The sequence below is a fragment of the Peromyscus californicus genome, unplaced genomic scaffold (assembly GCF_007827085.1).
Source record: "Peromyscus californicus insignis strain IS unplaced genomic scaffold, ASM782708v3 Scaffold_11__1_contigs__length_118956290, whole genome shotgun sequence".
Classification (NCBI taxonomy): domain Eukaryota; kingdom Metazoa; phylum Chordata; class Mammalia; order Rodentia; family Cricetidae; genus Peromyscus; species Peromyscus californicus.
The window spans coordinates 15,089,620-15,105,119 of NW_026294402.1; the positions used below are offsets into that span (position 1 = coordinate 15,089,620).

A 15,500-nucleotide genomic window follows, 5' to 3' on the forward strand; every position below is an offset into this window, starting at 1 on the left:
AAATGAAAATAAGGTGAGCAACCTAAACAGGATCATATCCCTTGGTGAAATATAAGCAGTAACTTGAACTTCTCCAGCAACAAAAATCTAAAAAGATGAGGACAATGTGGATTCAGATCAGAATCCTACTAGACATTCAAGGAAGAATTAACACCAGTACTGCTCAAATTATTCCACAAAATAGAAATGGAAGGAACATTCCTGATTATTTTCATGAAGAGACAATTGTTGTGACACCTAAGCCACACTAAGAAAATTGTGTTCCAGTACACAAATGACAAACAGATTGAAATAGAAATCAGGAAAATAATACCTTTTACAATAGCTTCAAAATATAAAATACCATGGCATAACTCTAACAAAGGAAATGAAAGATGTCTGTAATAAAAACTTCATGAAATTGATGAAGACATCAGAAGATGAAAAGATCTTCCATGCTCATGGATTAGTAGGATTAATATAATAAAAATTGCCATCCTACAGCTATATTCAGATTCAAGACTTGAACTTCCAACACATTTCTTTAAAGAAATTTTAAAGACAATTTTCCACTTCATATGGAACCGCAAAAAAATCCAGGATAGGTAAAAGAATCCTCAGCAATAAAAGAACTGTGGGAGCTATTACCATCCCTTATATCAAACACTATTATAGAGCTATTGCAATAAAAACAGCATGGAATTGGCATAAACAGAGACACACTGATCAATGGAATGAAAGTAAAGACTCATACATAAGTGCATACATCTATGAACAACTGATTTTTAACAAAAAAGTAAAAAATATGCAATGGAGAAGACACCACCTTTAACAAATGATGCTTGTCAAACTGGATAAATCAGTGTAGAAGAATACAAACAGAACAATGTTTATCACCCTGCAAAAAATTCAACTCCAAATGGATAATGTAGCTGAAAGTTTTCCTGTGCCCATCTGGCTCCAGTGTCCTTGTGGTCCCACAGTTGCTCAGACCCAAATGAACATACAGAGGTTTATATTAATTACAAACTATGTGGCCTATTGGCTCAGGCTTCTCACTAGCTAGATCTAGCATATTAAATCAACTCATTTCCATAAATCTATACTTTGCCATGTGGCTCATGGCTTACATGGTAGAGGCTGGTGGCATCCTCTCTGGTTTGTCTTTCTCCTTTCTCCCCTATAGTTAGAATGTCCTACTTAACCCTATTCTGCCTCACCACTGGCCAAATTATTAACCAATCACAGCAACATATTTTCACAGCATACAAAAAGATATTTCCTCATCAGATTAAGGCCCTTAACATAAAGCCAGATACCCAGAATCTGATAGAAGATGAAGTGAGAGATAGTCTTGAACATCTTGGTACAGGAAAAGACATTCTAAACAGGACACCAAAAGCACAGGTACTAATAATAACAATCAGTTAGTGAGACCTGTTGAAATTGAAAATTTTCTTTATGGCAAACACACCATCATTCAGACAACATGGAATCCTGCAGAATGTGTAGACCAACTACACATTCAGTAGATGGTTAGTATCTATTAATTAATAAATAAGTTTAAAAATGGACATCAGAAAACAAATGACCAAAAAATGGGGTATATAACTAAACAGACAGTTCTCAAAAAATGAACAGAAATTGCCGACAATTGTTTAAAGAAATGTTCAACATCCTTAGTCATTAGAGAAATGCAAATAAAAACTACTCTAAGATTTCAACTTAAACCCAACACAATGGTCAATATCAATAAAACCAACAACAGGTCTTCCTGAGACTTAGAGGCCGGCCCCCAGCTCCCATCTTGCTCTGGACTTCCCTTTTGGAACACTGGTGAGTACCCTTCCTTGCCCCAGACCCCATCCCTGGGCACCAGCCACTCCAGGGAAGACCTGCCCAACTTGGCCCCAGGTTCTGGCCACCGGGCAGGTTCCCTGCTAGCCCCACTGGGAAGGATCCCCTTCTCCAAGACCCCTGGCAGACCCTGCAGTCTCCACGCCCTGCCCCCACGCCCATCCGCCTGAGCCCCAAGCCTCTTCCTGAGACTTAGAGGCCGGCCCCCAGCTCCCATCTTGCTTTGGACTTCCCTTTTGGAACACGGACTTCCCTTTTGAAACACTGACTTCCCTTTTGGAACACTGGTCTGTCTGAACCAAGTGTGCAGATAAGGCCAAGAACGAACCACAAGGAGATGGGCAGAAGTCAAGGCAGAAACATATACAACAAAATGAATAGCAATACAGCATCACCAGGCCCAAGCCCTCCTCCAACACCTAGACCTGAACATCAGAAATTGGAAGAAGCAGAAGAAAACAGCCTTATGAATGACATCATGAAGAAGCTAGAGGCTTGTGTAGAGGAAAAGACAAAAAAATGTGAAGAACGCTGTAAACAACTAGAGGAAAGGGCAAACAAATTAGAAGAAATCAATAAAGTCCTGGAAGAAAACAATAAAATACTGAAAGAAAATCAAGAAAAATCAATGAAACAAATGAAGGAAACAGTCCAAGACCTGAAAAGGGAAATAGAAAAAAATGAAGAAGACACAAACAGAGGGAATGCTGGAAATAGAAAATCTGAGAAAACGATTGGGAACTTCAGATGCAAGTATAATCAACAGAATGCAAGAGATGGAAGAGAGGATCTCTAGCGTTGAAGATACAGTAGAAGAAATACATTCATCAGTCAAAGAAAACACTAAAGCCAACAAAGTCATGAACCAAAATGTCCAAGAAATTTGGGACACCATGAAAAGACCAAACCTAAGAATAATAGGGGTCGAAGAAGGAGAAGAATACCAACTCAAGGGCACAGAAAATATATTCAACAAGATCATAGAAGAAAACTTTCCCAACTTAAAGAAGGAAATGCCTATGAAGATACAAGAAGCTTATAGAACACCAAACAGACTAGACCCCCAAAAAAAGTCCCCTCGCCACATAATAGTTAAACAACTAAACGTACAGAATAAAGAAAGAATATTAAGAGCAGCAAAGGAAAAAGGCCAAGTGACATATAAAGGCAAACCCATCAGAATAACACCCGATTTCTCAATGGAGACTTTGAAAGCCAGAAGAACCTGGATAGATGTAATGCAGACACTAAGAGACCATGGATGTCAGCCTAGACTAATATACCCAGCAAAACTTTCAATCACCATAGATGGAGTGAACAAGACATTCCATGACAAAGCCAGATTTAAACAATACTTATCCACAAACCCAGCCCTACAGAAAGCACTAGAAGGAAAATTCCAACCTAAGGAAGTCAGATACACTCTCGAAAACACAGGCAACAGATAAAGCCACAGCAGTAAACCCCAACGTATAGAAGTATCCACACATCACCACCAAAAAATAACAGGAATGAACAATCACTGGTCATTAATTTCCCTCAATATCAATGGACTTAATTCACCTATAAAAAGACATAGGCTTACAGAATGGATACGAAAGCAGGACCCATCTTTCTGCTGCATACAAGAAACACATCTCAAATTCAAAGATAGACACTACCTAAAAATAAAAGGCTGGGAAAAGACTTTCCAATCAAACGGTCTTAAGAAACAAGCGGGTCTAGCCATCCTGATATCCAGCAAAATAGACTTCAAACTAAAATCAATCAAAAGAGATCAAGAAGGGCATTACATACTCATCACAGGAAAGATCCACCAAGATGAAGTCTCAATTCTGAATATTTATGCCCCAAACACAAGGGCACCCACATATGTAAAAGAAACATTACTAAAGCTTAAATCACATATAAAACCCCACACATTAATAGTGGGAGACCTCAACACCCCACTTTCACCACTGGACAGATCTCCCAAATTGAAACTTAACAGAGAAATAAAGGACTTAACTGATGTCATGACTCAAATGGACTTAATCGATATCTACAGAACATTCCATCCTAACAAAAAAGAATATACCTTCTTCTCAGCACCCCATGGAACCTTCTCTAAAATTGACCACATACTTGGCCACAAAACAAATCTAAACAGATACAAAACAATTGGAATAACCTCCTGTGTTCTATCAGACCACCATGGTCTAAAGTTGGATTTCAACAACAACAAAAACTACAGAAAACCTGCAATCTCATGGAAACTGAATAATACCCAACTGAATCACCAATGGGTTAAGGAAGAAATAAAGAAAGAAATTAAAGACTTCCTAGAGATCAATGAAAATGAAGACAACACATATCCAAATTTATGGGACACTATGAAAGCAGTACTAAGAGGGAAATTCATAGCACTAAATGCCCACATAAATAAGTTGGAGAAATCTCACACTAGAGACTTAACAGCATACCTGAAAGCTCTAGAACAAGAAGAAGCACAGTCTCCCAGGAAAAATAGACGCCAGGAAATTATCAAAGTGAGAGCTGAAATCAATAAAATAGAAACAAAGAGAACAATACAAAAAATTAATGAAACAAAGAGTTGGTTCTTTGAGAAAATCAACAAGATAGACAAGCCCTTATCCAAACTAACCAAAAGACAGAGAGAGAGCATCCAAATCAACAAAATCAGAAATGAAAAGGGGGACATAACAACAGACATTGAGGCAATCCAGAGAATCATCAGGTCATACTTCAAAAACCTCTATTCGACAAAACTGGAAAACCTAAAAGAAATGGATAACTTTCTGGATAGGTACCACATACCTAAGTTAAATCAAGACCAGATAAACTATTTAAATAGTCCAATAACCCCTAACGAAACAGAAACATTCATTAAAGGTCTCCCAACCAAAAAAAGCCCAGGACCAGATGGTTTCAGCGCAGAATTCTACCAGATCTTCAAAGAAGAGTTAATACCAATACTCTCTAAATTGTTCCACACAATAGAAACAGAAGGAACATTACCAAACTCCTTCTACGAGGCTACAATTACCCTGATTCCTAAACCAAACAAGGATACAACAAAGAAAGAGAACTAGAGACCAATCTCCCTCATGAACATTGATGCAAAAATACTCAATAAAATACTGGCAAACAGACTCCAAGAACACATCAAAACAATTATCCACCATGATCAAGTAGGATTCATTCCAGGGATGCAAGGGTGGTTCAACATACGAAAGTCCGTCAATGTAATATACCATATAAACAAACTCAAAGAAAAAAACCATATGATCATCTCACTGGATGCAGAAAAGGCATTTGACAAAATCCAACACCCCTTCATGATAAAGGTATTGGAGCGATCAGGAATACAGGGAACATACCTAAACATAATAAAGGCAATTTACAGCAAGCCAACAGCCAACATCAAATTAAATGGAGAGAAACTCAAAGCAATTCCACTAAAATCAGGAACGAGGCAAGGCTGTCCACTCTCCCCATACTTATTCAATATAGTACTTGAAGTTCTAGCCAGAGCAATAAGACAACATAAGGAGATTAAGGGGATACAAATTGGAAAGGAAGAAGTCAAGCTTTCCCTATTTGCAGATGACATGATAGTATACTTGAGCGACCCCAAAGATTCCACCAAGAAACTGATACAGCTTATAAACACCTTCAGCAACATAGCAGGATACAAGATCAACTCAAAAAAATCAGTAGCCCTCCTATATACAATGGACAAAGAAGCGGAGAAGGAAATCAGAGATACATCACCCTTTACTATAGCCACAAATGACATAAAATACCTTGGAGTAACACTAACCAAGCAAGTGAAGGACCTATATGACAAGAACTTTAAGTCCCTGAAAAAAGAAATTGAAGAAGATGTCAGAAAATGGAAAGATCTCCCATGCTCATGGATAGGCAGGACTCACATAGTAAAAATGGCAATCTTACCAAAAGCAATCTACAGATTCAATGCAATCCCCATCAAAATACCAACACAATTCTTCACAGACCTGGAAAAAATAATACTCAACTTCATATGGAAAAACAAAAAACCCAGGATAGCCAAAGGAATCCTGTACAATAACACAACTTCTGGAGGCATCACGATCCCTGACTTTAAGCTCTACTATAGAGCTACAGTAATAAAAACAGCTTGGTACTGGCATAAAAACCGACATGTGGACCAATGGAATCGAATTGAAGACCCTGACATTAATCCGCACACCTATGAACATATAATTTTTGACAAAGAAGCCAAAAGTGCACAATGGAAAAAAGAAAGCATCTTCAACAAATGGTGCTGGCAAAACTGGATATCAACATGTAGAAGGCTGCATATAGATCCATATTTATCACCGTGCACAAAACTTAAGTCCAAGTGGATCAAGGACCTCAACATAAATTCAGCTACTCTGAACCTGCTAGAAGAGAAAGTAGGAAGTAGTCTTGAATGCATTGGCATAGGAGACTACTTCCTAAATAGAACACCAGTAGCACAGACTCTGAGAGAAACAATCAATCAATGGGACCTCTTGAAACTGAGAAGCTTTTGTAGAGCAAAGGATACGGTCAACAAGGCAAAGCGACAGCCTACAGAATGGGAAAAGATCTTCACCAACCCCACATCTGACAGAGGACTGATATCCAGAATATATAAGGAATTCAAGAAATTAGACATCAAAATGCCCAACAGTCCAATTAAGAAATGGGCTATAGAACTAAACAGAGAATTCTCAACAGAGGAAACTCAAATGGCCGAAAGACATTTAAGGAACTGCTCAACATCCCTAATCATCAGGGAAATGCAAATCAAAACAACTCTGAGATACCACCTTACGCCTGTCAGAATGGCTAAGATCAAAAACACTGAAGACACCTTATGCTGGAGAGGATGTGGAGCTAGGGGAACTCTCCTCCACTGCTGGTGGGAATGCAAGCTTGTACAACCATTTTGGAAATCAATATGGCGCTTTCTTAGAAAATTGGGAATCAATCTCCCCCAAGATCCAGCTATACCACTCTTGGGCATATACCCAAGAAATGCTCAACCACACCATAAGAGCACTTGTTCAGCTATGTTCATATCAGCATTGTTTGTAATAGCCAGAACATGGAAACAACCCAGATGCCCTTCAACTGAAGAATGGATAAACAAAATGTGGTACATATACACAATGGAATACTACTCAGCAGAGAAAAACAATGGCATCATGAGGTTTGCAGACAAATGGATGGATCTAGAAAAAATCATCCTGAGTGAGGTAACCCAGACTCAGAAAGACAAACATGGTATGTACTCACTCATAGCAGGATACTAGACATGAAACAAGGATGACTTGTCTGCTACTCACATCACCAGGGAGGCTACCTGGAAAACAGGACCCCAAGAAAGACACAGGGATCGCCCAATGACAGAGAAATGGAATGAGATCTACATGAACAGCCTGGACATGAGTGGGGGTAATGAAAGGCGAGGGTTGAGGGAAAGAGAGCTTGGGGGAGCGGGAGATCCCAGCTGGATCAACAACAGAGAGGGAGAACAAGGAATAGGAGACCATGGTAAATGAAGACCACATGAGAATAGGAAGAAGCAAAGTGCTAGAGAGGCCCACAAAAATCCACAAAGATACCCACACAACAGACTGCTGGCAATGGTCGAGAGACAGCCCGAACTGACCTACTCTGGTGATGGGATGGCCAAATACCCTAATTGTTGTGCTAGAAACCTCATCCAACTACTGAAGGATCTGGATGCAGAGATCCATGACTAGGCCCCGGGTGGATCTCTGGGAGTCCAATTAGCGAGAATGAGGAGGGTTTATATGAGCGAGAATTGTTGAGACCAAGGTTGGATAAAGCACAGGGACAAATAGCCAAATGAATGGAAACACATGAACTATGAACCAATGGCTGAGGGGTCCCCACTGGATCAGGCCCTCTGAATGGGTGAGACAGTTGATTGGCTTGATCTGTTTGGGAGGCATCCAGGCAGTGGGACCAGATCTTGTGCTCATTGCATGAGTTGGCTGTTTGAAACCTGGGGCCTATGCAGGATCGTTTGGCTCGGCCTGGGAGGAGGGTACTAGACCTACCTGGACTGAGTCTACCAGGTTGACCTCAGTCTGTGGGGAAGGCTTTGCCCTGGAGGAGATGGGAATGGGGGGGGGGATTGGGGGGAAGGTGAGGGGGACGGGAGGGGGGAGAACAAGGGAATCCGTGGCTGATATGTAGAACTGAATTGTATTGCAAAATAAATTAAAAATAAAAGATACTTATCTCAAGACATATATCAAGTCAAAATTTCTTGATTTTTATCATATTGCTGCAACGTTTGTAACTTCATGTAACCTATCAAAGACTATATTATGTTTGTAAATTCTATTAGCAATGTAAACGAATATGATTGTGACCATTATTTCAAAAAAAAAAAAAAAAAACCCAACAACAGTCCAAGGTGGCAAGGGTGTGGAACTAGTGAGCACTTATTCATTGTTGGTAGGAATACAAAATTGTACAATAGCCATGCAGATAAATGTGGCACTTCCTCAGGAATCCAGGAATAGTTCTACCTCAAGATCCAGCTACTGCACTTATATAACTATACTGAAAGGTTTGTGCATCCTATCTCAGTGTCTCTCAAATATTACAGAGACTCTACATTGCATCTGTAGATTGATTTTGGTAGGAAATTTCATCCATGTTCATTATTGTACTTCCTAATATCCAGAAATTAGATAGAGCTTATATCCTCACCAACAGTGCATTTACATAATGGACTATCATTTACCTGTTAAAAAATGGAATGATAAAATGTACATGTAAATAGATTGAATTAGAAAAATATCAGGCTAACCCAGACACAAAAAATACAAATATTGTCTATATTTTTACATATGTAGTGTTACATTTTAAGCTTTCAATAGGCACTCTACTATCCATGAAACAGAGGTCAGGTATAGAGTATGAGACTAGTTGGGAAGAGAGGATCACACAAGGTGGAGGAAATAGAATATATATTTTTGGAAAGACACAGGAGCCTGTAGCTGGAGGATTAAATAAAGGGGCAGATATAGAATGTGGTAAGGAAGGAAATATGGGAAGGGACAACATTTGAAGGATTATATGGAACCTTACTATTGTATAAGCATCTCAAAATATATTCATATAGAAAAGTAATCTAAATGGAATCAACAAATAATGGGGGACCATGGCCCAACTAGATATTTTTCTTAAGCAAGTGAAACTTCTAGTAGCAGGAATGGTTTACATATAATTAGATTGTTGGCCAAAGGAACTCTAAGTCAATTATGCTATTGCCAAAACTTTTGGTTACTCTCAACAAACTGATGGTAAGGCCTATTTTGGAAGACAGCACTTCATGTTTTTAATTGAGTAAGGAGAAGTTTGTAGGTGCCTAACTAGAGCCTTCACCACTTTTGAATAGTATTAGTAGTCTGAGGTGTACTAGAAGGTTCTCTGCATACTACCAGAGGAGAAAGGTAACCATATACCTAGCTATAAACCCTGCAATTTACAATGGTGACCTCCCTGCATAAAATGCTGGTGCAATAGTTGCACAAATATTGTGGTACTAAAGTTTATATTGGTAGTAAGCAACCACTCTCTAATTGGATTTATGGGCCTCTTCAGAAGATAGAAGCCATACCTAACACTTCTCAGGTGTCTAAAAATTAAGGTTAAATGGAACAAGGTCCTAGGGGGAAACCAAATGCTATTTTTCTGCTAAAGGAAAATAACAATAAAATAGCTCCTAGCAATGTTCTGCTATACCCATAGATCTATGCATTACTTGGCCATAATCAGAGAAGCTTCCTCTTGCAGTAGATGGGAGCTTATATAAAGACCCACATTTGGACAACATCCAGAGAGTGAAAGAATTTGGTAAATGTAGGTAGATTTTTTTCATTGGAACAGTCAGCTCCCCAATAATTACAAGGAGACTTATAATTAATTATGATAGCTTAGGCTTGTCCTATTAGCTCTTATAACTTAAATTAACCCATTTCTATTCATCTATGTGTTGCCATGTAACTCATAGCATTTACCTGTCTTCCTGTGCGTCTTGCTCCCTTTCTACTTAGCTGGTGATTCTGTCTTTCTTCTTCCCAGCATCCTCTCTGCCCCCCAAATCCTGCCTAGCTATTAGTCATTAAACTTTTTTTAAACCAATCAGAGTGACACATATTGTAGAATGAATCTTAAAAGTTCTTATTAATAAAATCAAACCTGAGGCCAGTTGCTGTGGGATGTTCTGTATGAAAATGTGTTGTTGATTGGTCAATGAATAAATCACTTATTGGTCAGTGGCCAGGCAACAAAACACCACACTGCCAGCCGCCATGATGAAAAACAGCATGTGAAGATGCTGGTAAGCCACGAGCCACGTGGCAAGATATAGATTTATGGAAATGGATTAATTTAAGCTGTAAGAACAGTTAGCAAGAAGCCTGCCACGGCCATACAGTTTGTAACCAATATAAGTCTCTGTGTTTACTTGGTCGGGTCTGACGGCTGTGGGACTGGCAGGTGATAGAGATTTGTCCTGACTGTGGGCCAGGCAGGAAAACTTCAGCTACAGCCAGTTATTGGGGTCAATGCTGGTAAATCAGAGACAGAACAAGCCACAGCTATCTCACCTTGCCAATTCCTCAGCTGGTCCTGTTTCCTCAGACTGGAAGCCTCTGTGTCCTCATATCCAAATGGCTCTCAGCTGAACTGTGCTTCTAGAAACCTGAAAGCTTAACCAGTAAAATGCTTAACCAGCCTAATGCTCCTAGTTTCTGGTCCTCATGCCTTATAAACCTTTCTGCTTTCTACCACCACTCCCTGGGATTAAAGGTTTGCTTTCTGGGATTAAAGGCGTGATGAGTCACCATACCTGTCTATATCCTTGAACTCATGGATTTCTGCCTCTGGAATGCTAGGATTAAAGGTGTGTGCTATCACTGCCTAACTAGTGGCTTTTCTGTTCTCTGACCCCAGATAAGTTTATTAAGGTACACAATATTTTGGGAAACACAATACCACAACATATTTACAGTATACAAAGAGATTATTCCACAAAAGGAAAAGTCAGGGCCGGGCGGTGGTGGCGCACGCCTTTAATCCCAGCACTCGGGAGGCAGAGCCAGGCGGATCTCTGTGAGTTCGAGGCCAGCCTGGACTACCAAGTGAGTTCCAGGAAAGGCGCAAAGCTACACAGAGAAACCCTGTCTCGAAAAACCAAAAAAAAAAAAAAAAAAAAAAAAGGAAAAGTCAGTCCTAAATGGGATGACTTCATCTGTCTCCTCCCTTCAGAGGTGAGAAGAGGAGGCACAATGGTTGTAAGAGGCAGAGGGAAATGAATGACACCAAGAAAACAGTATCTTTCTGACACAACAGAACTGATGCAAATATGAACTCAAAGAGTCTGTGGCAATATGCATAGTGTCTGAAAGGTGCAAGCCATTCAGGGTCCCAGTGCTGGAGATAGGAAAGTGGACATATCTACCATCCTTAACAAAGAAGCTATTTCTCATTGACAGCTTTTTGCAAAGAAAAAAAATCAGTAATTTCCAGTGGAATCTCTTTGGGTATATAAACCACACTTAAGAGTAGTCCCCATGCCCAGCAGTAGATGACCAACAAAAATGAAGTGAATGGCACTTCTACAGAGACAAAAATGGTACTCATATTGTTTTAGCATTTTGAGTCTTCCTGGTCTCCTGTTTGTATATTATGCTTCTTGATTTTGTGATTTTTATGGATTTTGCTTGTATATTATGGTTCTTGATTATGTGACTTATGGATTATGTATCTATGTGTGTTTCTTGTGCTATTTTACTTTTAAAAATCATGTTTGTTCAATTTTTTTATTGGCCTGTTTGTGTAAGGAGGTGTGGAGGATCTTGGAAGAGATGGGGGAGGGAACCCACAATCAAAAAACACCGTAGGACTTTTCATTTAAAAAGGTTTGTATCTCTGATTCTTTGGGTTTCCTACCTTTCTTTTAAGCCTTCTTCCTCTTCATGTAGCTGACTCTACATGACTCATGTATCTGGCCACCTAGCCATCTTAAAAAAGCATGACACTTTTCCTTCCCTTCTCTATTATTCCTCTCTTGTCACATTCTATGATTTATAACTTGTGTTCATTGGGGTATCTTTATTTTAAACCCCTATGACTTTGCTATTGGACTTTGGAAGAAGTTTGCATCCTACATTATCCAAAACCAAGAACTAAGTGATCCATAATATTAATGAAAACGGAGTCATGGAAAACCAGACCACATGGGAGAAGAAAAACTCATGAAAGACTGCAAAGTCTAAGAATGAATGTAAAATGCTGTCAGTGAAAATATTTTTAAATGTTTCTCATCTTTTTTCTACTCAAGATAATTAGCATAGCTAAGGTGATAAGTCAATCATTAACCTGCCATAAAAGGATGAGAAGGGAAGTGACCAGTAATTAAATATTTATTTCTTTTAATGTATAGATATGGTCACAAACAAGATAAATTATCAGGGGATATATTTCAATGAATCATGTTTTTAAGTTATTAGTATAAAAAAGCATATATGCTAGGTGGAAAACCATTTTAACACATAATCAACCATATTTTTGGTAGATGTGAGGAAAGCTACTCACATATTAAGACTAGAGAAAGTTAGTTTCTTGGGTTTTGTTGTTGTTATTGTTTCTTGTTTTATATTTATTTTTTAGTTCATTGGTTTCATTGTACTTCACTTACATATACCAATCAGTAATTATAAAGCACTTCTTTCTTTTAAGCTTTCTTTAGTTTTGGTTGCATTTTTCATTGAAAATATTTTTTCATAGAACATATTCTTATGCTTTCTGCTCCCTCAACTCTTCCAGATCCTCCATACCTACCCAATTCCACATCCTTTCTTTTTCTTTCTCAGTAGAGAACAAGTAGGCATTTAAAAATTAATAAAATAAGATAAAATAAAAATGAACAAACCAGAATAGGATAAAACTAAGGAACAAATAAACCAAAAAAATAGCAAAAGAAAAAGCACAGGAAACACATGTAGATACAGAGATACACAAATTTCACACACAAACAGATGCTATAAAATCACAGAATTGGAAACCATAATATGTAAGCAAAAGACATATAAACTTAAAACTAAAAACCTCAGACAAAGTACTAGTTCTTATTGATTTGGAAGGATATTAGCCACCATGCATTTGAATTTCCAATGGGGGCTAGCCCTATTGCTTATCAAGTAAGGGTTGCTGACATTGAGCCTTATAAACTGCATTTGATCAGCAACTCAATCCTTATGGAAGAATTGAATTCACTACTGTAACTTCTTCTCTGACCTCTACATGTAGGCCACAGAAAGTGTTTGTGGTGTGTACACATACACCCAAACAAAAATACACCAAACTAAATAAACATAGTAAAAATTTAAAGACTTTAACATTCACAAAACCATTTGCCAATCAATTGTGTTCCTAAAAATAACCTTGCATTAATCAGAAAGCTAGCATGTATTTCTGATGCTCCATGTAGAAGGACATGCTCATGAGTAATTATATTTGATCGGAATTAAAATCATATTTAAAGATAGTTTCATACGGAAACTAACGTAATACCAAATAATTATGCTCCTTGGGTTATGACTTTCTTTGTAATCATGATCATTGAGTAGAAGAATACGAATAAATTCAATTAAGGAGAGAAATAGAACAACCTCTCCTTCAAAATATGTACATCCAGGCACATATCTAGAAAGGGAACTTAATCAGAATCAAGAAAGATGCTTTTCTTATTTTGCTTTGAAGTATATACCCTTTTTGTGTCCCAAGTGTATGAAAAATATATTGAGAAAAAGAGCTGCATAAAACAGTCCTTTATTCTTTCATGCTAAATGTAACATTTTCCTAGTCATGAATTTGATCTGATATTTTTCTGACATAATAAGAAGTAAAATAATTCTTACAGGCCACTATCCCCTTTTATTGTGGACAAGCCAGCCACTAAAATCTCTTGTAAATGAGAGCATGTTATTTGCAGGCATAGCTGTGCTACTGTACAGTCTAAAAAGAAATACATAATATATAATAATATATATTGTTACTTTACTGGAAAATTAGAGAGTAAAAGGGAACAAGAGTTCAGGTAGCATTATCTTTTATGAAGTAGAAGAGTCTCCATCCACCATGCAAGGTTATTATATCAGCTAAAACATATAAGATAAAATTGAAATTTTATTGATATAAAATATGATACTGGGGGCTTGTAGACCACGAAATATTCTACAAACCCAGTTATGAATTTCTGTGACCATGTTTACTGTGACAGTTCAAAATAAATGTCAAGATATCCTTAATATCCAAAAGTATTTCACATCTGAACATTTTTTTTCTTCTCCACTCTAACTGATGCAATGACTTAACACCTCACCAAGTTTTGAGGAAAATGACAGTTATGTTATACTGACTGCATTCCACTTTCACTCCTGCTTTTTCCTCTTATTTGGGGTTTTCCATCAACTGAATCCCTACATGGCCTTGATTAGGTAATTCCATTTTCTCATATTGTAGTCAATCTGAAGTGCAAGCTATGTTCTTTCATAATGGATTGTTACTGAATGTATTCCTACTGCTCTGAGAACATCTGCATGGGATAAAATACAACTTATTTCCTTTAAAATGAAACATATATGATTACTTTTCTTATATTGGACTAAGTATATCAAATGGCCATGTCTGAAACCATCCCTTAACCTTGCAGATTTGAGAATAGTTAAGAAACAGTCTTAAGTGTATACCAACACAATCAATATGTCTTCATAAAAAACATTTTTTAGCTATGAGGAAATGTATATTGGAAATATATAGAGAAAATCAACAAACACGAAAAATATTTGTGAGATCAGGAAAATTAACAATCAAATATACAGATAAAAAAATCTTACATTTGTATATTAGAGAAGTGGTCCAAATTCTAATTCTGACACTCCTGAACCAGAATTATCAGCATCTAATATAAGCTAGAATTCTCATTCTAAAATCACATGTGGAATTCAGGAGTTGCTGCTTTCAGTACATCATCTCTTATCATATATGCACAGCTCAATTTCTAGAATGCCATAGAGTGTGATAGAAATCCTTAATTAATATTCCATCTGAAGAACTAACATAACATTTAAAATATCCAAAATGTGGAGTGCTATAGACATGACATAAAAAGGACAAGAAAATTCAATTATTAAAAGTGTTCATTAAAATGAGCAAAGCCAGAATTATTACCCCAGGTGAGAAGAAAAGAAATCAAGAAGAAAAGGTATTTAAAAAACAACAAACTCAAGAATGGAAAAGAGTGATTGTCTAGTGAAAATCAGAGAGAAGAATGACAATTGAATCCATACAGCCCCAAGGTTCTAAGAATCCTGGAAATGGAAAGGCACTTACTGTAAATAAAAATACTCATTATAGTTTGGCAGAAATTTATGAGGAATTTTCTTAATTGTGTAATAATAATGAAGAGGGAAAAATGCACCAATCATCACATTTCCATCACGACGAAAGTCTTTGATACTGAAATAGCACTCAGAGATCTCAAAAGCATACATTAGAGGGGGAATCTGCAGTATCCAATGGATGAAACTCCAAGAGGTCAT

At 37.6% G+C, this 15,500-nt stretch overlaps 1 protein-coding gene across 1 annotated transcript in view; it reads right to left on the bottom strand.

The window, feature by feature from the left end:
• The window catches only part of LOC128102407 (vomeronasal type-2 receptor 116-like), a 35,987-nt gene extending 20,487 nt beyond the window's left edge, over positions 1–15,500 (bottom strand). Inside the window, exon 1 of the mRNA XM_052726143.1 lies at positions 15,292–15,500. Within this exon, the coding sequence (XP_052582103.1) occupies positions 15,292–15,500 (209 nt within the window). The remainder of the gene's footprint in view (positions 1–15,291) is intronic.